The 24,976-nt window shown below is 39.9% G+C and overlaps 1 protein-coding gene across 6 annotated transcripts in view; it reads left to right on the top strand.

Moving 5' to 3' along the window:
* tenm1 (teneurin transmembrane protein 1) overlaps positions 1–24,976 on the top strand; it is a 2,244,326-nt gene that overhangs the window by 2,046,357 nt on the left and 172,993 nt on the right. For 5 of the 6 annotated variants that reach the window (XM_073058035.1, XM_073058034.1, XM_073058029.1 and 2 more), the window contains 2 exons: positions 11,585–11,704; positions 19,484–19,745. In XM_073058035.1, coding sequence (XP_072914136.1) covers positions 11,585–11,704; positions 19,484–19,745 — 382 coding nt within the window. The remainder of the gene's footprint in view (positions 1–11,584; positions 11,705–19,483; positions 19,746–24,976) is intronic. The other variant, XM_073058032.1, reaches the window with a different exon arrangement.

Here is a 24,976-nt window from a genome sequence, read left to right as displayed (position 1 = left end):
CTACTGCTCAGAGGCCTGTATATAACTCCATCAGGATCTTTTCACCTTTGCAGTTTTTTAACTCTACCCATAAGGACTTTATATCTTCTGATCCTATGCCAGTTCTTTCTGAGGATCTGATTTGATATTTACCAGCAAAGCCACTCCACCCCCATGCCCACCTGCCTGTCTTGTCAATACAATGTGTACCCTTGGATGTTAAGCTCCTGCTGTGATGATCTTTGAACTGTGACTCTGTGATGCTCATTTCTAACTGCACTACAAGATCATCTACCTTATTTTGTATATCGTGTGCATTTAAATGTAACACCTCCAAGTCCTATATGTACTCACCAGCATTCCTCTCAATTTTGCCTTCATATTGTCTAAGGTTAAATTCTTGTCCCCTTCCAAACCTTTTGTCTTATTTTTTATTCTGAACTCTCCGTCTCTTTTTACTTTATCCATATTTTCCCAAGCCCTTGGACCACCCATGATTTAGTTTAAAGTGCTATCCTTAGTCCTGGTTTTGTGATTTGCAGGTACCCTGGTCCCTGCCGGGTTCTGGTGGAGCCTGGCCCATCGAAATAGCTCTGTCCTTACCCAATATGGTGTCAATGATCCATGAATCCAAACCACTTCTCTCATACCAATCTCTGAGCCATGCAATGAGCTCTCTGATCTTATTAACCCTTTGCCAAGTTACACATGGCTCAGATAACAATCCAAAGATTATTACCTTTTTAGTTCTGGATTTTAATTTATTCCCCAGCAGCTCAAATTCTCTTAGCAGATCCTCTTTCCTTGTTCTTGCTACATCAATAGTACCCAAATAGACTATGACAACTGGATCTTTCCCCTCCTGCTCCAAACTTTTCTGCAGGTCAGATGAGACATCCCAAACCTGGACACCAGGCAAACAACATGGCCTTTTGAGACTCTCAATCCTTATTACAAAATATTGTGTTCATTCCCCTGATGATACTATCCCCAATTACAACTGCATTTCACTTCTCTCTCCCCTCTTGAATGGCTCCCCGAAGCATGGTGCCACAGTTCATCTTTCCTACAGCCCACACAGGGAGCAAACATCTCAAACCTGCTGGGCAATTTCAAGATCCGAAGCTCTTCTAACACTACTTCTTGGATCCCCTTACCTGCCTCACTCATAGTCACATGATATCCTCTTGCCCCTGGCCACAGGCTGAACATGAAGTAGTTCATTTAATGGGTGTGGCAGCTTCCTGAAATACAATGTCCAGGTAACTGAACCCCTCCCTGATACATCACAGTGTTAGAAGCTCAAATTCCAGGTCATCAATTTTGAGCCTGATTTTCTCGAACAATCAACCTTTGCTGCAAAGGTAACCATCAGACGCCACAACATACAGCTATAACACATCATGAAAACACATTCAGTAAAATTTATCACCTTCATGCTAGTAGCCTCAATGCCTGTAAGCAGAAACTTCACTCAAAACCCTGGATTTCTTCAAGGCAGTTAAAATGTATAGCCAGCAATGATTACAGGATGACTAATTTCAAAATCCTCCATTACCTCTCTATTATTTTCAGCATAAACAAGATGGATATTTGCAGAAGCTAATATTTATCATGTTTATGGCCTTTTTAATCAAAAACATGTTACTCTTTCATCATTTGCAGTGTCATTTGGTAAAATTGACTTCAGCAATGCATTTGTTACTTCAAACTAAAGATAAACGGCACAATATGATATTAACCCTCAGTAACCTGGATTTGCTCTACAATTTATCACATAGGTATTCACTCCATCCTGAACTTTCCAGGGCAGTTGTCATCTATTGAATGAATAGGAATTGTGTGTATTGGATGGTGTTAAAGTAGCCCAGGCTACTCAACTGTCGGAAAGCTGCCAATATCCCTTCGTTAGCTATTTTACCTAAGCAGGTAACAAGAACAGCTGCCTAAAGCCATTCAATACATATGCATGTTGAGGCCCAATGACACTGATAGAATGGGTCAAAATGAGCTTTTAACATGTTAGCATGAAAATAATTTTCTATTGGCTGTCTGCCAAATAGTGTGGTGTATTGAGAAAATAGAAGCCTACTCTTTCACAAATCATTCACTTTAGAATATTATTACTTTTGCCAGAAAATATAGTCACTTGACACCTTGTTATTGGTAGAATCCTACTAACAGCAAATATCCAACAATGCTGACAACTGATTGCACCTATTTAAAACTCATTATTACCTGTAAAAGAACTGCCTGAATAGTTCCTTCGGGAAAATTATCGTTCCATTTTCAAATGCATTGCTTATTCTCACCATAAATGTTGGAGCAAACTTTAATATTTGTTGAGTGTACTGCATGTTCCCATGGCAGCCTAAAATCCCAGGACAATCTCAACAGTGAATGTCCTGAACAGCTCTGCTGTCTCACCCTGGCAGATTAATATTCTGACAATAATACTGGTATACTTGTCAAGGCAGCGGGAATGCTGTCTTCTTACAGAATGAGCGAGCTTTGCTATTAAGATTAAGGTAGTGCAGTGAATCAACAACTACACCCTCCAACCCCCAAACCTCCGTGGAACTAATGAAGATCTTATGATTCCTTGGTTCATTCTAAAAAGGAGCCAAAATGTTGCTGACATTATTGCAACCCTTGTAGCTTCAGATGAGAGATAAGACTTGTACTCCAATTTTGAAAAAAATCTGGTCTGCATTAGACAAACTAATCCTGCTGGGTAACTTCATTGCCAGGGTGGTAAAGGGTGCAATCCTCTTACGAGGCTTGTTCAGCAACAAAGAGGTAGGGAAGGCAAATTACAATGGGCTCTTCTCCTGAAATGTTGTTCAGAGCACAGTCTTGCCATAATGAACATGCTGTTTCATCAGAGAAGATAAACTGTAGAATATGACAAAAACTGTCTGTAATCTGAAGTGAAAACAATGGTGAATTTTAACTTTGATATATTTGATATTGCTGAGTTGTAAGTACTGAGGTGTGGGAAGTGGTTCAGATTTTCAGGGGTCTCATCAAGAACCATTATTTTCAGAGGGTAGTGTGATGCAGGGCGAGCCATTTAACTTGTGGGTGTTAACGTAAGCCTCACTGATACTGAGATTTGGGTGATTTTGATTCTGGAGTGTAAGTGTTATAGCCTGAATAGTTTCTTATTCGTTCTGAGTATTAGCTCTATTCCTGGGAAACTGAGGTTGAAAGTTAGGTTCAATATGACATGATAAAGATTGAGAATAGTGTTAGTGCAATGGTGCATTTTTGTTTAACACCAGTCTTCAGTGCAACCCATTTGCTAGAATCATGATTTGCATGCTACTGTGAATAAACACAAGGTTGTGCTGAATTTGTACAGGGTGTTCCATAGTCTTTCCTGATTGACAGAGTGAAAAGCTTTTGTGAAGTTGTAAAAGACCATGCATAATTCTGCTTGCATATTTCTTATTGCTGTTTTCTCATGAAGATTGTGTCCACTGAGCCTTTGAATGAACACACAGCAATTTGGTGAATAAATTTTCAGCCATTGGGAGGAGGCCAGTCTGATGGACCATGACAATGACTTTCCATGTAGTAGACAGCTGAAAAATCCTGTATCACTTCCTGTTGTTTCCTTTCTGGAGGATGATCACTATTATAAGTCCTCTAGCATATCCTCTTCATCTTCTATGCTGTCTTTGTTCTTCCTGGCAGAGAAGATAAGATGTTCTTTGCACGTACCAACCATGGTAGACTTCAGGCAGCCAGTAAGATGTGGCCAGAAAACCAAAGTGCAACCATGTCATCTTTGATCTCAAAGGACTGCCAAAGAAAGAAGGACATGTCAAAAGTTTCTAGTGAAGCAATAATGTTTGTAATGTGCCGAAGTGTACATGTGAAGCAATAATGAGAAGTAGTGTGTGAGATGCCCCCTTTAGATTGACATTTCCTCAAAGCCTAATCACAAAAGGAGTTTTCCCTACTATATTTTAATGTTTTTTGTTTTCATTTCATAACTTCACAGTCTTTTGATCAATAAAAACTATTATAATTACAAATGTTTGTAAATGTTGGAGCATTGTGCTTATCATCGTGAAAAATAGAAAATAATATCAAGCTTTTAAAATTAGACACAGCTGATACTGATACAGTATAAAGTTATTCCCTATTAGGAACATTTCTTTCAACAATGGAAATCCTCTCAGCACGTATATCAAATTAGAAGCTGGTTTATAAGACCTTAAGGTATATCAGCAGAATTAGTCCATTTGGCCTATCGAGTCTGTTCTGCCATTTCATCGAGGCTGATCCATTTTTCCTCTCAGCCCTAATCTCCTGCCTTCCCTGCTGACCAATCAGCAGTCTATCAACTTCTGCCTTACATATGCATTAAGACTTGGCCTCCACAGCTGCGTGTGGCAATGAGTTCCACAGATTCGTCACTCTCTGGCTGAAGAAATTCCTCCTCATCACCGTTCTAAAAGGACACCCCTCTATTTTGAGGCTATGTTCTCTGATCTGAGACAATCCCACCATAGGAAACATCCTTTCCACATCCATTGTATCTAGGCCTTTCTCCATTAGATAGATTTCAATTAGGATGCACCTCATTCTTCTAAATTCCAGAGAATACATGCACAGAGCCATCAAATGCTCTTCATATGGCAAGCTGTTTAATCCTGCAATCATGCTCATGAACCTTCTTTGAAGCCTCTCCTGTTTCAGCACATTATTTCTAAGATAATGGGCCCAAAATTGCACACAATACTCTAAGTGATGCCTTACCAGTGCTTTATAAAGTCTCAACAATACATCCTTGCTTTTATATTCCAGTCCTGTTGAAATGAATGCTAACATCAAATTTGCCTTCCTCACCACAGTCTCAACCTGCTAATAGGGAATCCTTCACAAATCCTTTTGCAGCTCAGATTTTAGAAAATAGTCAACCCTTTCATTTCTTCCATCAAAATGCATAACCGTACACTTCTCAACACAATATTTCATCTGTCATTTCTTTGCCCATTCTGCTAATCTAAGTGCTTCTGTAGCATTTCCTCAAAACTATCTGCCCTTCCACTTATCTTCATGTCATCTTCAAACTTTGCAACAAAGCCATCAATCCATCAACCAAATTGTTGACATATAACGTAAAAAGAATCAGTCCCAACACAGAACCCTCTGGAACAGCACTACTCATTGCCAGCCAATCAGAAAAGGCTACCTTTATTCCCTTTGTTAGCCTCCTGCCAATCAGCCACTGCTTTATCCATTCTAGAATCTTTCCTGGAATACTGTGGGCTCATAGCTTGTTAAGCAGTCTCCTCTGTGATACCTTGTCAAAGGCCTTCTGAAAATCCAAGTACACCAACATCGACCAATTCTCCCATGTATATCCTCCTTGCTATTTCCTCAAAGAGTTCCAGCAGAATTGTCAGGCAAGGTTTTCCCTTGAGGAAACCATGCTGACTATGACCTATTTTATCATGTGCTTCCAAGTACCCTGAAACCACATCCTTAACAATCAACTCCAACATCTTCCCAGCCACTGAATTCAGACTAACTAGCCTATAATTTCCTTTCCTCTGCCTCGCTCCCTTCTTGAAGAGTGGAGTAACATATACAATTTTACAGTCTTCTGCAAGCTTTCTAAATCCAATGATTCTAGAAAGATCATTACCAATGTCTCCATAATCTCTCCAGCCAGCTCTTTCAAAATCCTGGGGTGTACACCATCTGGATTAGGTGACTTATCTACCTTCAGACCTTTCAGTTTCCCATGAACCTACTCTCTAGTTATGGTAATTTCACAAACATCATGACCCCTGACACCTGGAACTGTCACCATATTGCTAGTGTCTTCCACAATGAAGACTGATGCTAAATACTTATTCAGTTCATCTGCCATTTCTTTGTCCCCCATTACTACCTCTCCAGCATTGTTTTCCAGTGATCCAAATTTCACCCTTGCCTCTCTTTTACACTTTACGTATCTGAAGAAACTTTTGGTATCCTCTTTAATATTATTGGCTAGCTTACATTCATATTCCATCTTTACCTTCTTAATGACTTTTTTAGTTGCCTTCTGCTGGTTTTTAAAAGCTTACCTTTTTTTGTTTTATTATATGCCTTTTCTTTGGCTTTTATATTGGCTTTGATTTCTCTTGTTTGCCATGATTATGTCATATTTTCTTTAGAATACCCTTTCCTCATTGGGATGTATATATCCTGTGCCTTCCAAATTCTTTCCAGAAATTCCAGCCATTGCTGCTCTGCCATCATCCCTGCCAGTGTTCTTTTCCAATCAATTCTGGCCAGCTCCCCTCTCTCATGCTTCTATAATTCCCTTTATTCCACAGTTATAGTGATACGTCTGACTTTAGCTTCTCCTTCTCAAATTTCAGGGTGAATTCGATCATATTATGATCACTCGCCCCTAAGAGCTCTTTTACCGTAAGCTAATCAATTCCGGTTCATTGCACAACACCCAATCCAGAATAGCTGATCCCTGGTGGACTCAACCATGAGCTGCTCGAAAAGGACATCTCCTATGCATTCTAGAAATTCCCCCTCTTGGAAATCTATTCCAACTTGGTTTTCCCAATCTACCAGCATACCTCATGACTATAGTAACATTGCCCTTTTGGCATACATTTCTAACTCACATTGTAATTTGTAGACCACATCCTTGCCACTGTTTGGGGGTCTGTATATAACTCCTATCAGGGTCTTTTTAACACTAGCAGTTCCTTGGCTCTATCCACAATGATTCAATACCTTCCAATCCTATGTCAGCTCTTTCTAATGATTTAATTTATTTTTTTTACCAACAGAGGCACACCACCACATCTGCCTTCCTGCCTGTCCTTCCAATACAATGTGTATCCTTAGACATTAAGCTCCCAGCTATAATCTTCTTTCAGCCATGATTAAGTGATGCCTAGAACATCATACTTGCCAATCTGTAACTGTGCTACAAGTCCGTCAACCTTATTCTGTATTCTGCACGCATTTGAATATAACACCTTTAGTCCTATATTTACCTTTCTCGATTTTGCCCACATCTTACATTGCACCTCATCCTGTTGATTGCAATTTTGCCCTGCCTTCAGCCTCTCCTTGCTAAGAGTCTCACTATACCTTGCTTCTGTTCTGTTTGTAAACCAACTACATCATCTTCCACACTTTCACTCCAGTTTCCATCCCCTGCCAAATTAGTTTAAGCCCATCCGAACAATTCTAGCCAGCCTGCTCACAAGGATATTGGACCCCACTGTGGTTCAGGTGTAACCTGTCCCTTTTGTACAGGTCATACCTTCCCCAGAAGATATTCTAGTGATCCATAAATCTGAACCCCTGCCCCTGCATGATCCTTCAGCCATGTATTCATCTGCCAAATCATCCTACTCTTACCCTCATTGGCATGTGGCACAGGCAGCAATCCAGAGATGACTACCTTGGAGGTCATGTTTTTCAGCTTTCTACCTCTTTCCCTAAAATCTCTTGTCAGGGCTTCCTCACCTTGTATGCCCATGTCATTGGTGCCGTTATGTTCCAAGATTTCTGGCTGTTCACCCTCGCCCTTGAGTATGCCATGAACACAATCCGAGATGTCCCTGATCCTGGCACCAGGGAGGCAACATACCATCCGGGTGTCTCTATCATGCCCACAGTACCTCGTCTCTGTTCCTCTGACTAAGTCATCTTCACCTCTCTACTCTTCTGAGCCACAACACTAGGCTCAGTGCCAGAGACCTGGTCACTGTGGCTTCCCCCCCCAGTAGCTCATCCCCCTCAAAAGTATCTAAAGTTATATACTTATTACTGAGGGGCATGTCCACAGGTGTACTCTGCACTGACTGTGCATTTCCCCTCTTTCTCCTGATGGTCACCTGTCTCCTGCAACCTAAGTGTGACTGCCTCCCTATAGATCCTGTCTATCACCTCCTCATTCTACCGTATGAGTCAAAGGTTATTGAGCTGCAGCTCCAGTTCTTTAATACATTCTCTGAGGAGGTGCAGCCCAGTGCACTTGGTGTAGATGTGTTTATTTGGGAGACTGGAGGTTGCCCAGACTTCCCACAGTACAGAACACTGCCCCTGGAGCCATTCTCACTAATCTACAGGTAAGGAAGGAATAAATAAGAACAGAGAGAGAATAACTTACAAGGCAATCTTTCTCACCCAAACTTGATCTTGCCTAAGCCTTGTGAGCTAAAGCCATTCTAAAGACTGGCCCACTCGATAGAATGGCTGCTCCACTTGCACTGAATTATACTTATTGGCCCTTTCTTATGAATCCCTCTTGATGATTGGTTGCTCCTCAAATCAGGAAAAACTCCCATGAAACTCTGCCATCAAAATCTTGTTCACTGCTCTGATTAAAAAGTAGCTCTTTTCACGTACCCCTGATGTAGACTGTCTAACTCAGAGAAAAGTGGTTTGAGGCTCTGCTTTTGAAATCTTGAACACGGACCTGACTGACAGGTAGTTCTATTTACTCACTGCTGTCCGCTGATTGGTCGCTCCACAAATCAGAAAAACTGCTGCAAAATTCTGACTTCAGAATCTTGATCGCCGCCCCAATTAAAAAGTAGCTCTTTCTATGCACCCCGGATATAAATTGTCCATTTTATGGTGCATGTTATTCTCATTCAGAAACAGAATTAAAATATCTCTCACTTAATGCACATGAAACCCTTGAAAACAGTTGACAGAAGAGAAACCTCCACCTTTTGTATGGACTGCTTTGATCCCATTTGGTATATTAATCTAATTACCACTTGATCATGGAATTCAAAACATTAAAATAAATAAAGGCAACCTGTAGGTAGACTATTCAGAGAAAAAGTCTGAGGAATCCAAAATTTATTTTTGTCATTTCTTCACAATGACATTGGGTATGGCATCACGAGTATGAAATCACGTTAGCTTTCCAGTGCAAGTAATTTCATGTCGAATTATCTGTATAGAAGTAAAAATAAAATTTGTATTCACATGGACTACGGAAAACCTCAGGGCATTCCAAAGACCTTCAGACTCCTTTCTCTAATATAATATAGTGTAAAGTGCTACTCCAATTTGCAGTTAGAAAAGACCATGAACAACAATTAATTACAATTCTACAAAATCTATATTTCACATTTTAAATTGTTGGAAAGATATGAGCAGGACAGTAACAGAACACCTCTGCTTTATTTTCTGTAAAATTTTCTTAGTTCTGTTGCATCTATATAGAGCCTGATTTTAACATCACCTCTGACATTACAGCACTCAGGAATTGCACTAACTTAAGCTGAGATCTTGAATCTCCGGGCTTGAATTAGCGACCTGGGTTTTACTAACTATTGGAAATAGATTTGGTTTATTATTGTAACATGAAATGAGTACAGCGAAAAACATTTGTTATCATGCCATCCAGACAGATCGTTCCATACACGAGTACATCTGCGCCGTAAAAAGGAAAGCAGAATTCAGAATATAATATTGCAGTTTACAGTAGAAGTGTAGTGCACATAGAAAAATTAAATGCAAAGGCTATGCTGTGGTAAATTAGGAGATCAAGAGCTTAAAGTGTATGAGAGGTCCATTCAGAGTCTGATAACAGTGGTACATGAGCCTGGTGGTACATACTCTCAAGCCTCTTTATCTTCTGCCCAATGGAAAGGGGGAGAAAGAGAATTATGAAGATGGGAGCAGTCTTTCATTATTACCAGAGAACTACCAGAGTAAGAGGATGTTTAACAAGATAAGAACCTATGGTATTAGAAGAAAGATACTAGCATGGATAGAGCATTAGCTGATTGGCAGGAAGTAAAAAGTGGGAATAAAGGGAACCTTTTCTGATTGGCTGTTAGTGACCAGTGATGTTCCGCAGGGGTCGGTGCTGGGACAGCTTCTTTGTACGCTGTATGTCCATGATTTGGATGATGGAATTGATGGCTTTGTGGTCATGTTTGTGGATGATACAATGAGGCAATGGTGAGGCCTTACTTGGAGTACTGTGAGCTGCTTTGGGCTCCTTATTTAAGAAAGTAAATTGGACATCGGTGAGGGTTCAGAGAAGATTCCCAAGAATGATTCCGGGAATAAAAGGCTAATCTTATGAGGAGCAATTGATGTCTCTGGGCCTATACTCACTGGAACTTATAAGAATGAGAGGGGGTCTCATTGAAACCCAATGAATGTTGAAAGGCCTCGACAGAGTGAACATGGAGAGGACATTTCCTATTTGGTGGAAGAGTCTAGGACCAGAGAACACAGCCTCAGAATAGAGGACATACATGCAGAACAGAAATGAAGAGGAATTTTTTTTAGCCAGGGTGTGGTGAACTTGTGGAATTCATTGCAAAAGGTGGCTGTGGAGGCTAGGTCGCTGGGTGTGTTTAAGGCAGAGGTTGATAGGTTTTTGGTTAGTCAGGACATGAAAGGTTATGAGGAGAAGACAAGAAAATGGAGTTGAGAGGGAAATTAATCAGCCATGATGAAATGGCAGAAGAGGCTCAATAGGCCAAATAGCCTAATTCTGCTTCAATGTTTTATGGTCTTATTATGTTTGCTGCTTTCCTGAGGAGGCAGGAAATGTAGACTGAAACTATTAACTCGGAATACAGAAAACATATCCACATGGCTGATTATATTTGTAAGGAGAGATAGCCATTTATAACAGAGTGTTGCTTCTGTTAATTTTTCAAAAACTTTCAACTCTGCTAACTTATAAATAGTTCAGCCTTCATTTCTTGAAAGTTGCTAATAACTATAAATTCCTGTAGCTGTTCATCTCTGCTTCTTTTGAGCTGAATGAAAGGAAGTATTACTCTGGTGCAATAGCAAGTACTCTTCCTCAGTTGAAATCTGAAGCTGTGGAGCATTTTGGAGGCAGCTTCAAGTTACCTTAGTTTGCACGAATCACACTATCCTGAGCTAGGGATCACTTATCGTTAACCAACATGCACGACTGAGAAGATGATCTATTTTTCAACACAAACTTCCGTGATGAATACACCTACGGATATAACGGGGAAAAATAAATCTGGTGTGATGTAGTGAGAGGTGAGTACAGAGTGGAAGGTGTGAGTTGGGTAAATGATATTCAGCCAGAATTTGTCTGATTAAATATCACACAGAGAATATTTTAGACTTAAGATAGAGGGTATACTTGAATTTCCAGTAACCCAGGCAATAATTATTTTATTTAAAGTTTGATTGTCACAAATTCCTATTGATGTGAGGATTGCACAGAAATCCTAGTGCATATTTACTTTTGTACATCTGCATGAAGTTTCTGCATGGGCTAATTGCTCCTTAACAACAAGAAGCTCCTTATGATATAAGAAAGTATAAATTAGAATACTTAATCAAGTTAGTCTAATCCTATGTAGTCCAGTTGAGATAAATCCAAGTGTTATGCAGGCACTCATCTGATTAGATATAACATCAAAATAAGCCATTCCCAGGTTCAACCATCATAGAGAAACCTTTATCTTTGTTTAAATATACATTGGGTTTACATGACTGATAGGAACCAATGTCAATTTTCTTAAATTAAGAATATGGAATAAAATTAATTGGAACTGTTTAATTCTATTTGCAATATGTTTATCTGCATGTTGTCTTCTTTCAGCAGTGTCTGTGTTGTTCGAGGGCAAGTGGCAGCAGTGGATGAAACCCCACTGGTCGGTGTAAACATCAGCTTTCTGAACCATGACAATTATGGGTACACCATCAGCCGTCAGGATGGCAGGTGCAGAAGAATGTTTTTTTCATTTTCCCCACTGTATTCCTATTTTAAAGATGCATTTTGAGTTAAATTTACATAGTAAATATACACACAGCAAGGAGAATTCTCACCAAGGGGAGAAAAAACTAGGGCTGAGACAGGAGGCGTGTAATGAGAAAGCTTGACTGAATAATAGCAATGAAACTAAACATACATAGTGCAATTAGAGATCTCCTGCCAAATAAAAATATTGATTTCTTTTGTTCTGTACACATTATAATAAGATGCTTTGAAAAGGATAATGATAGAGATGAAAGTCTTTTGTGAATAATTATAAGTTAGTTATATTATTTCCTTCTTTCTTAACATTTTTCAAAATGTATAAAAAACTTTGAACCTTTGAATTGCACCTTAGGTAACTCATCTAATTTAGCTAATAAAAATAATCTGCAACTAATGAGAATAAACTTTAAATGTCTTTTATCTACATTCACAGAGTATGACATTTGGTAATGGATTAATTTCTAAAGTAACAGCTATTTTGCCTATTTGCTTTGAGAAACAAAATACAGTTGATTCTGTTTAAATGGGACACATCAGGACCAGGACATCTTGGTTAAGCCCGATTAAGCGGCTGCCCCAATTAGCCAAGGTTTCATGGAAATAGTTAAAAGGTATAAAAAAGACAAACTACTGTTTAACTGAGTAACAAATTATGTATTTAAATGAAACACAGAACAAATTAGATCACTATCAATACCTCTACAGTATATAAAACTGTGCATTGATTCCTAATAGTTATTGTCAGAAGAATTCATCTACTATGTTCTTTTGATTGACTGTAAATGAGCAAAATCAGTGCAGACACCTAGTACAGATAAAGATCTATCTTCAAACAATCCCTTAGACGATTGCATCTTCATTTTAATAATAACATTCAAGATTGTCGATACCTTCATAATTTCAAGCCTGTTAAAGTAGAGAAATGGGTTCATTTTCACTCCTGACCATTTCTAGCATCTCCAAGCTTGAGAGATAGTCAAATCCCTCAAAAGCAGAAGTGGAGGTGTATGCCTCAAGATCAACTCCTCTTGGTGCACAAGTGTATCAGTGTTGTCCCAATTCTGCTCACCAGAACTGAAATATCTCACAATTAAGTGCTGTCCATTTTACCTGCCACAGGAGATTTTGGCAATCATTTGGGTAGCCCTGTGCATTCCACCTGAGGCTAATGTCAAGCAGGCTTTAAATGATCTGACCAACGGGATTAACATCCATGAAACAGCACACCGTGACATCTTCACAATCATTATGGGGGATTTTAAACAGGCCAGCTTGAAAAAGTCACTAATTAATTACCATTAACAAATCGCTGTAGTATCAGAGGAAACAACACACTAGACCACTGTTACACCACAATCAAGAATGCTTACCATGCTATTTCATACCCACACTTCAGGAAGTCCGAGTAGCTGGCTGTACTTCTGCTCCCTGAGTACAGGTAGAGACTGAAGACTGCAGCACCAGTAGTGAGGAACAAGAAGGTAGGGACCAGGGAAGTGAAGGAATGCTTACAAGACTACTTTGAATTGGTGGACTGGATGTATTCAGGAATTCATCTTCAAATCTGAATGAGTATGCTGCAGTTGTTACCAACTTCATTAAAATCTGCGTGGGTGAGTGTTTACCTACAAAAACTTGCTGTACATTCTCAAAACAAAAGTTGTGGATGAACCAGGAGGGTTGTCATCTGCTGAGGGCTAGATCACTGGCATTTAAACCTGGTGATCCATGTCTGTACAAGAAAACCAGGTATGACTTGCGGAAGGCTATTTCAAGATTGATGAAGCAATTCTGAACGAGGTTGGAGGTGACATCGGATGCGTGTCAACTCTGGCAGGGTTTGCAGGACATGATTTCCTGCAAAGCAAAACTCAATAGCAGCAATGCTTCACTATCAGATGACCTCAATGTCTTCTACACCCACTTGGAAAGAGAGAATACACAGTAATTACAGCTGTGAAGATCCCTGCTACATTCGGTGACTCTGAGATTTCTGTCTCATAGGCCAATGTCTGGCTGTCTTTTAGGAGGATGAACCCTCGCAAGGAGGCAGGTCCACGATGGAGTACCTGGTAAGGCTCTGAAAACTTGTGCCAAACAACTGACAGGAGTATTCAAGGACATTTTCAACCTCTCACTGCTATGGTCGGAAGTTCCCACTTGCTTCAAAAATGCAACAATTAGACCAACGACTAAGAAGAATACTGTGAGCTCCCTTAATACTATCACCCAGTAGCACTCACATCTACAGTGAACTCCTGCCTCAGCAAGGACCTGGACTTACTGCAATTTGCCTATCACCACAGTAGGTCTATGGCAGAAGCAATCTCAATGGCTCTTCACCCTACCTAAGATCACCTGGACAACACAAACACCTATGTCAGGATGCTGTTCATTGGCTATAGCTCAGCATTTAACACCATCATTCCCTCAGTCCTGATCAATAATTTCAGAATCAGAATCAGAATCCTTTATTATCGCCAAGTATGAGGACACATACGGGGAATTTGATGCCGGTTTCCCTGAGCTCTCTCTGTACGGAATTAAAAGCAAACAAAACAATAGTGCAAATAATCATAAACTATATACAATGAGGTCCCCCTCATTGAATGTACAAGTGGACTTGATTTATAATAGACTAAAATTCAAGTGTTCATAAGACTGATGGCATACGAAAAGAAACTGTTCTTGTACCTATTTACCCTGACATACAGCGATCTAAAGCGCCTACCAGAAGGAAGGAGTTGGAACAGGTGATGTCCAGGGTGTGATGGGTCTACAATAATGCTGCTTGCTCGCTTCCTGACTCTAGATGCATATAAGTCCTGGATCGAGGGCAGCTTCACACCAATAATCCTTTCCGTGGCCCTGACGGTTCTTTGGAGTCTATTCTTGTCTTGTTTGGTAGCTGATCCAAACCAGACAGTGATGGACGAACAGAGAACAGACTGGATTATTCCTGAATAGAATTGAATCAGCAGCTCCTGAGGCAGGTTGTACTTCCTGAGTTGACGTAGGAAATACAACCTCTGCTGAGCCTTTTTGATAAGAGTGTCCACGTTGGGTGTCCACTTCAGGTCCTGGGAGATTGTGACACCCAGAAATCTGAAGGTCTCCACAGCAGACACAATACTGTTGAGTATAGTGAGTGGGGGGAGTATTGGGGGGCTCCTCCTGAAGTCCACAGTCATCTCCACAGTCTTGAGCGTATTTAGCTCCAGGTTGTTCTGACCACACCACAGGGCCAGCCGTTCCACCTCCCATCTGTATGTAGACTCATCACCGTCTCGGATAAGGCCAATGACAGTTGTGTCATCTGCAAACTTCAGGAGTTTAACAGATGGATCCTGTGAGGTGCAGTCATTAGTGTAAAGGGAGAAGAGCAGTGGGGAGAGCACACATCCCTGGGGGAGCACCGGTACTGATTGTCCAGGTGCTAGAGATGATGCTTCCCAGCCTCACTTGCTGCACCCTGTCAGTCAGGAAGCTTGTGATCCACTGACAGATGGCAGGGGAGACAGTAAGCTGGGTGAGTTTGGAGTGGAGGATTTCTGAGACGATGGTGTTAAACGCCGAGCTGAAGTCAACAAACAAGACCCTCACAGAAGTTCCTGGGTTGTCGAGGTGTTGAGAATATAATGCAGTCCCATGTTGACTGCATCATCCACTGACCTATTTGCCCGATAAGCAAACTGCAAGGGGTCCAGCAGGGGGCCAATGATGTCCTTCAGGTGAGCCAACACTAGTCTCTCAAAGGACTTCATGACCATGGATGTCAAAGCAATAGGCCTGTAGTCACTTAGTCCCTTGATAGTGGGTTTCTTAGGAACTGGAATGATAATGGAGCACTTGAAGCAATGAGGGACTTCACACAGCTCCAGTGATCTATTGAAGATCTGTGTGTAGATGGGGGCCAGCTGATCAGCGCAGGTCTTCAGGCAGGAGGGCGACACACCATCAGGGCCTGGAGCTTTCCTGGTCTTCTGCCTCCGGAACAGCTGACTCACCTCCCACAGACCCTTATTATTCCATCATCTAAATTATTTATAAACAGCATAAAAAGAAGTGGTCCCAGCACTGACCCCTGCGGAACACCACTAGTCATTCCTCCCTGATGAGGGGTGTGCAGGGGTGTGCTTAGCCCACTGCTCTACTCTCTATACCCATGATTATGTGGCTAGGCATAGCTGAAATACCATCTATAAATTTACTGATGATACAAACCATTGTTGGTAGAATCTCAGATGGTGACAAGAGGGCATACAGGAGCAAGATATGCCAATTAGTGGAGTGGTGTCGCAGCAACAACCTGGCACTCAACATCAGTAAGACAAAGAGCTGATTGTGGACTTTAGGAAGAGTAAGACGAGGAAACACAAACCAATCCTCATAGAGGGATCAGAAGTGGAGAGAGTGAGCAACTTTGAGTTCCTGCGTGTTCAAGATCTCTGAGGATCTAACCTGGTCCCAACATATCGATGCAGCTATGCAGAAGGCAAGACTGTGGCTATATTTCATTAGGAGCTTGAAGAGATTTGGTTTGTCATCTGTGTGTTTTAGATATCATGTGGAGAGCATTCTGACAGGTTGCATCACTGTCTGGTATGGGAGGTGCTGCTGCACAAGACTGAAAGAAGCTACAGAAAGTTGTAAAATTAGTCAGTCCATCTTGTGCACTAGCCTCCAAAGTATCCAAGACATCTTCAAGAAGCGGTGGCTCAGAAAGGTGACATCTATTATTAGGGACCCTCGTCATCCAGGACATGCCCTCTTCTCATTATTACTGTCAGGAAGGAGGTACACACTCAGTAATCAGGAGCAGCTTCTTCCCTCTGCCGTACGATTCCTAAATGGACATTGAACCCATGAACATTATTTCGTTTTTTAAAAAAAAAATTTGCACTAATTTTAATCTATTTAATATACATATATATATATTTACTGTAATTGCTTTACTTATTTTTTCTTTTTGTATAATCATCTATTACATTGTGCTGCTGCTAAGTTAACAAATTTCATGACAAGTGCCGATGATAATAAACCTAATTCTGATTCTGAAATGCTTGACACTGCAGTGAGCAAAACAATTCTGATTTGTCTTACTGTTTATTTCTCACCAACCATCAGTGACAAAAATCACTGCTTTCTGAACATAAACTCAGATGGTGTTTCATCTTACTGGTGTTGAGTGCCAGGTTGTTGCTGTGACACCAATCCACTAGTTGGCATATCTCGCTTCTGTATGCCCTCTCGTCACCATCTGAGATGGTGAGTTTGAATTAAGAATAAAGGGTAGACAATTTAGAACAGAGTTGAGGAAAAAAATTTTCACCCAGAGAGTTGTGGATCTATGGAATGCTCTGCCTCAGAAGGCAGTGGAGGCCAATTCTCTGGATGCTTTCAAGAAAGAGTTAAATAGAGCTCTTAAAGATAGTGGAGTCAAGGGGTCTGGGGAGAAGTCAGGAACAGGTTACTGATTGTGGATGATCAGCCACGATCACATTGAATGGCAGTGCTGGCTTGAAGGGCCGAATGGCCTACTCCTGCACCTATTGTCTATTGTCAAGCACATGTTAACTGATTGCTCTAAGCACAGTGTAGTGTCTAATGGCCACACAAGTGCACGCGCCATATTCTAGTTGGAAACTGTTCGGCAACAGTCTCCTGGCAACTAAGCAGCTTATTGTTCCGTGTAAATGAAAGGAATCCTGGTTATTTTCTTGATTCAGTTTTTGTTCTTTAAGAGTTCCTTCAGATTAATCAATGGCCCAGTTACCTGGAATCCATTGTATTGAGCCAGACCTTCCACTGAAAAGCTGTCATCAGAGCAGTTGGATTTTACACAACATATCTGGGTGGAATCTCCCACTTGGGGTCAATAAAGTACTACTACTTATTATTATTATTATTATGATCATCATTATTATTATTAATAATGATAATATTCTCAGGATATCTGAGATAAAGTTGATATACAGCTGAAATGCAGCCTTCAACACCAGTCCAATGTCACCTTCAGGAAACCTGCACAACAGGTGGTTCCTTATTAGTCTATCAATATAGAACAGACATTTTGCTTCAGGTTTCATTCTTAGCTCAATGGCAAAAATATTAAAATCTTCACTGGATGCACTCCATGACAGGAGTAAAACAGATGATTATGAGAATCCAAACAGAAAGCCTGCATTCATTTACACTATGCCTTAAATGTTCCTTGCATTTCTGCCTTTAGTTTCTAACCTCATTTAAGCTGTTTGTGAGAAGCATCCCTCTAAGTTGAGTGAGATAAATCCAACTATCATGCTGGTTAGCTTTGTTCTTAATGAGCCATAAGAATTTTAATCTAACAAAATTTATATCTAATTAAAATGAATTTAGCTGACAAATTTACACCATATAAAACTACAATAATTAACCCCCAGTTGTTCATCTACCTATTTCTGTTATAATGGTTCTTTCTGACAGAATGACTACCTTGAAAGGTTAACAGAATCTAGAATACAATATATTTTATGATTAACTTAATAAAATTGGTTAAGTAGCTTCCGTACTGGTAGGTGATCTTCAGGATGGTATCAGCAACCAATGTGATCAATGACAACATCCTGCAGGCAGTTCGCAAAACTTCTTCTTTTAAATATGCTTCTACTGCCTAACTGTGTGCGATTGGAGTCTGCAATTTACATTTTGATTATGGACCAACTGAGCGATCTTGTGCTTTTGATGTATCTGGGTGATTTCGGCGAGGTTAAGAGCAGAGCGTGCACCTAAAGGCAGAGTGCAAACCCATGGATGGCTCCATTACTTCTCACCAATTAAAGCACCAAGCAAGATTGAAATCAATGAGGATGAGAGCGGAAGGCAAGCGGGTGTCCAGTTTTTCTTTGCCAGAGGAAGGTGCACGAGTTTTGGGTGGCATGCTGCAAGATTAGATCAATGTGACTAGTGTTTTTGGAAGAATCTACAGTTCATGTTACAAACATTTCTGAATTTTGATTACTCTTTTTTGTACTAATTTGTGCAATTTGATTGAGGTGCTTCAGGATGGACTGGCGCTGCAGCCTGCAGTGAATGATACATAAAGGGACTGAATTGAACTGAACTAAACTGAACATTCTCAGACCATTTCAATGACTCTACAGTTTGATGTTTTATATTCTGTGTGTTATTTGTTTGTTTTTTGCCCTTTGCCTGATTTGTTCTTTATTTTCATGCATTGGGTGTTTGATGTTTTCTTCGAATGGATTCCATGGTGTTTCGTTGTTTCGTGACTATCTGCTGAAGGACAAATCTCAGAGACATATACTGTATACATACTTTGATAATAAATATACTTCGAATCTTTGATGTGTCATGATAAATTGAAAATCTGTTTTTTATTACTACCAAATTCATATTTACAAATTGCACATGTTCCATACTGAAGGAAAAAAAATAACTTTTTTCTCAATTTCTTTCAAAATACAAAGCATAAGACCAGACATTTCAGATATTCCTAAATTAATACGATAAGCTAAAAGGAATGTAAAACTTTTGATGTGGAATAATACTCCACAAGGAGTACAACTTACAATCAAAGGCTAACTTCAAATGTGTTCAAAACTGGTTTAGATGGTAATCGTCCTTCAAGATGTAATTTATGTCAAACCTGATACTCAGATTACATTTAGATCAAAGTCTGATCCAATTTCAACTTCTTAACATTTATTTATTTGTAATTCTTTCTCTCTTTGTTACCAGTTTTGATCTCGTAGCAATTGGAGGAATCTCTGTCACACTAGTCTTCGAGCGTGCTCCCTTCATCACTGAAAACCGCACTCTCTGGTTGCCATGGAACAAATTTGTTGTCATGGATAAAGTCATCATGAAAAGAGTAAAATCTAATCCTCCTCTCTGTGACCTCAGAAGCTTTTCTACTCTGAATCCAATTGTACTTCCTTCGCCCCTGACCACATTTACAGGATCTTGTCCACAGAGAGGACCGGCCATCCCGGAAATACAAGTAGGAACAGCTATTCCATGTTTTGGTGTAAAAACATAGTTTTGCCTTTGCACTTATTGGGATATAAACCTTATTACAATATTAAAATATTTATGAAATTAAAATAATGAATGTTGATGCAAAAAGAAGAATTGCCTTTCGATACTAATATCAGCTAGCACTAATGGTACTAGATCCTTTATTAATGTTGTTCTTCAAAGCATTCATTCATCTTCTGCTGGAAAATATATTCCATTTTCTTACTGCAAGCAATGTGGAATATAGAACCATGAAAATACGATTATGCTTATAATAAAGCCATGGAGACCTTTACCTTCTATATACTGATAGAACTTACATTCATGTTTGAGCTGGATCAGGCATACAACAAATCATTATTTTATCATTATTATTTTCTCATGTACAAGTTATGAATTCTAGTGGTAGAATCCACTCTAAAAGTAATATAACTAACAGGAAGAGTTTAGTCTCAGAGCCTACTCTCTATGGCTTCTGACAATAGAGCTGAAGTATGATTATTTTCAGTGCTGATGCAAATAACAATCATCTGTTCATTTTTGTAAAGCACAATTGCACACTCATTAATGTCATCTTTTGAATGTGGAAGTATTAATTTATGGGAGCTTCCATTTCACTCATGAATAAGCAGCACCACTACTAGGTCCGGCTTATTCATGGAACCTGGAGGTGCGGATTTGTTCCAGGGAATGGAATTCATCCTGCTGATTGGGAGATAATCCTGAGCTTCAACTTCTAATGCTGTCATATTTATCCAAATAGCATAAAAACCTGCCATTGTATTATACTTAGCAACTTTTACCGGTTAAGCTTCACCGAAAGCCTTGTGCATTGGGATGCCCATAGACTTTAGCACTTAAACATTTTCGACTGATCACTGGTTTACAGCCATCAAAGTTAATTGACATCGGACCATATGGGATTTGCAGAGTTCAGTGTATTCAATGATTAATCTGAATATGTCAATTCCTTGATCACAAGCACTAATTTATTATTTCCAGCCCATAAATATGCTAATTTCTCTTGCAATTCAACTGAAATTGTGCCCTTTACAGCTGATAAAGTAGAATTGCTTTCAGCAAACCAGTAAGGACTGATATATATCATTTTAAATAGTTTCTCTCCAAAACTGGAAGGGACAGAAGCTGGACATATTCAAAAACTGTAGCCCCACATTTTAGGGAGTAAATATTCAAAAGGTAATTGTTAGAACTGATTTGATGAGGAATTGATCACATGTGTAGCCATTATTTCAGGGTGTAACTTGGAGTAACTTGATCTGAAATGGTCGATCTATTTTATGTATTTCTTGCATAAAGTGAAATGCATTAATACTGAGACGTAACTAATTTACCAACGGAAGGCCGAATGCACAAATTGGCGGCTGTTGTGTGTTGCCCTTCTTTTCCAAAATTCATCGCCATTAACTTCAAAGAAAAAGACTTCCAGAAATAAAGTAGTGTTATTTACTAAAAGCAACCAAGGTGAAATATGTCAAGAACATACAGAACTCATAAAGACGCATGCAGTATAAAGCTCACTCTACCCTATTGATGTGATTCACAACTGCATGAGCACACACTTGGTGTAATATTTTAAACAACACCAAATTTATGGTCAGTCTGAGTAAATTTACCAGCTGATGCTAAATAGAGGAAGTATGAACATATGAATTAGGAGCAGGAGAAAGTCATTGAACCCCTTCAGCCTGCTCCGAGACTTCAAGTCAAGTCAGGTTTATAGTCATTTGACTATATACATGTATATCGTCAAACGAGACAACATTTCTCCGAACCAGGGTATAAAGCACTGTAGTATACATAACACACATCACATAATAGCTTATGAAAGTAAAGATAAAATCTACAGATGGATTACACATAATAAACAAAATAAAGTGCATAAATTAAATATTATAAGGTACAGAACAGATTAACCAGTGACACTTCAAATGTAATATTGCAGGGAGTTCAGAAGCCTTATAGTCTAGGGACAAATCTGTTTTCCATCCTGACCGTTCTTGTTTTTATGCATTAGTGTCTCTTGCCTGTTGGCAGAACTCAAAGAGGAGGCTGAATGGATGGGTGGGATCCTTAATATTACTAAGAGTCCTACGTACGTAGTGCCTCTGATAAATGTCCCCGATGGATGGTAAGGGAAACCCATATGATCCTCTCAGCCATTCTCACAGTCCTTGGTGGAGACTTCCAGTGCAATGTTCGGGTGCTCCCATACCAGTTGGAGATGCAACTTGTCAAAATGCTCTCAATAGTGCTCCTATAAAATTCAGTTAATATGGGGTGGTGGTGGGGGGGGCGGGGAGACTCACTTGCTTCAATCTCCTTCAGAAGTGGAGACAGAGTTTTTTTGTTCAGGGAGGTGATATTAAGGGACGAGGTGAGGTCACCTATGAAGTGAACTCCCGGGAACTCGGTGCACTTAACTCTCTCTACGGAGGAGCTATGTAATCACAGAGGTGGGTAATTCATCTGCACCTTTCTGAAGTCCACAATGATTTCCTTGGTGTTCTCCACATTTGGACTTAGGTTGTTTTTCTCACACTAGTTCACAAGCCACTCCCCTTCCTCTCTGCACTCCAACTTATAATTGTTGTTGATGCAGCCAACCACTCTTGTGTCATCCGCAAACTTGATGACATGGTTTAAGCTGAATCCTGCAAAGCCTAACAAGATCATCATTAATTTCATTTGTAACCTCAAGTTTGCATTCCTGTCCATCTGCAGTAACCTTAACCATTGCTTATCAGGAACCTAGTTCTTGCCAAGAATCCTTCTATCTATCTATCTAAATATTAAAAGACTCTACTTCACTGCCCTTTGAGGAAAAGTGTTTCAAAGTTTTTCCTCTTCTCTGTCTTAAGTAGGTGGTCCCATGCTTTTGAACACTGATCTTTTGTTCCAGAATCTCTCACAAGAAGAAGCATCCTCTCCATATACTCCCTGTCAAAACTACTTACGCCCATTTAGGACAGACAATTCAAGCTCTTACTCTTCTAAATATCAATGGATACAAGCCATGTCTGTCCACTCCTTTCTTATTGGAAAATCTTTTCTTTCCCAATATTGGTTTAGTAAATTTCCCCGCTATTTCCAATGCATTGACCTCCATTCATAAATAAGGAGGTGAATTCTGTATTCATGCATCAGGTATGATTTTTATTGAAACATAGCCTCCTTTTTGTTGCATTCAATTCCCCTCATAATAAACAATAACATTCTGTTCAGTTTCTCAATTTATCATTATTGGGTTTTTGTGAATCATGCACGAAGAGATCCGATGGTAGTGTGGAGATATGTCTCTACCAAAGGAGGTGTAAGGCTAGCCTGCAGGTCACCCTGTTTAGCTCCCTCCCTACCACCCTCCCGCCCTGCCTGATCATTGGTCACATGAAGCCATAGAAGCAGATGGTGCATACCTTGTCCTGGCTATGCGACCACCGACACCCGGCAGACAGTCTCTAAAGATCATTGATAATGACTGGGGTCACCAATCTTGTAAAGACACTGCCCAGAAGAAGGCAATGGCAAACCACTTCTGTAGAAAAAATTTGCCTAGAACGATCATGGTCATGGAAATACCATGATCACCTACATCATACTCTGACATGGCAGATAAGAAACGAAAACCAGGAGACTCAGTTCATTCTAGTTCTGAGTTATGTAATCTCTCAAAATTAGGTATTAAGCATTATTATTTTGTAACACTTCTACAACTTCTCACATCTTCTATTTGCCAGATGTTTATTCAGTCATTAAGTTATTTATGTCCCTTTTCCGTTTCTTTTCACTAATTTCACAACTTACTTTCCTATCTTTCTTTGTCAGCTAATACTTCTGGCACATCATTTGTTGCAACTGGTCAAACAGAAAACAACCCACTTATGCCTGGTCTATGCTTCCTCTTTGCCAGTTCTACCAATGCCAATATGTCACCTCCTACATTTTATTTTCTGCAATAACATTTCATGTGACTTGTTGTCAAATGGCTTCTGGAAATCTCAGTGCTGTTTAGCTGCCGGTCCGCATTTGATCACTAGACATTTTAGTTCTTCAAAGAACACTAATAAAGTGGTCAAACAAGACTTCGCTTTCAATAATCCATGTGCCCTCATAATCTTGTGCTGGGTATCCTGCTATAATATCTTTATTAAAGCATCTAACTATTTACCTCTGACAGATACCTGTATTGGTTTCATCCTGGAATAATAAGAAACGTACCATATAGAAGGAGGTAATTTAGCCTATCTTGTCAATGCCAGTCAAAAAATAAGACATAGGAGCAGAATTAGGAGTGGCCCATCGAGTCCACTCCGGAATTTAATCATGGTTGATCCATTTTCTCTCTCAACCCCATTTTCCTGTCTTCCCCCATAACATTTCATGCCCTGAATAATCAAGAACCTATCAACCACTGCCATAAATGCACCCAGGGACCTGGCCTCCAAAGCCACCTGTGGGAACAAATTCCACAGATCCACCACCCTCTAGCTAAAGAAATTCCTCCACATCTCTGTTCTAAATGGACATCCCTCTATTTTGAGGCTGTGCCCACTGGCCCTAGACTTCCCCACCAGAGGAAACAACCTGCTTACAAATAGACGTTAAGTAAATCTTAACTTCAGCATCTTGAAACAGTGCCATGGAAGTTATAATTCCTCTCTGATCCTTCTGTCAAATAACTTAAATCGATGCTCCTAAATTATATCTTCCTGTTTGTGGGATCCTCACCCCTCATAGATTTTTTGCACCTCTGTTCAACTTAATTTTTATCTTATTGCTACATAAAACAGCACCATCCCAGCCAACCTTATCCCTCAACATTGATTTGCTGGCCCTCAAGTAAATCTGACACCTCTCTGTCACCCTCTAATATGGAGAGAAATAAACTGTCAATATTTCGGGCCGGCCCAAAATATCGACTGTTTAATCCCCTCCATAGATGCTACCTGACCTGTTGAGCTCTTCCAACATTTTGTGTGTCGCTCCAGAGTTCTTGTATCTGCAGAATCGCTGTGTTTATTATTTATTGTCTCTCTGCTCTATTTCTATTGCTTTCACAAACTTTCTGTTGTGTGGTGACCAGAGCTGCACACTGTATTCTAGAATTGATGTTTTTCACAGTATGTCTAGACATCCCTGCTCTTGTATTCTGTAACTTACCCAATAAAGATGAGCATTTCATCTACTTACTTA

This window comes from Hemitrygon akajei, chromosome 10 (genome assembly GCF_048418815.1).
Source record: "Hemitrygon akajei chromosome 10, sHemAka1.3, whole genome shotgun sequence".
Classification (NCBI taxonomy): Eukaryota; Metazoa; Chordata; class Chondrichthyes; order Myliobatiformes; family Dasyatidae; genus Hemitrygon; species Hemitrygon akajei.
Note: the sequence above shows the minus strand (reverse complement) of the source record. Positions and strands in the feature narration are given on the sequence as shown.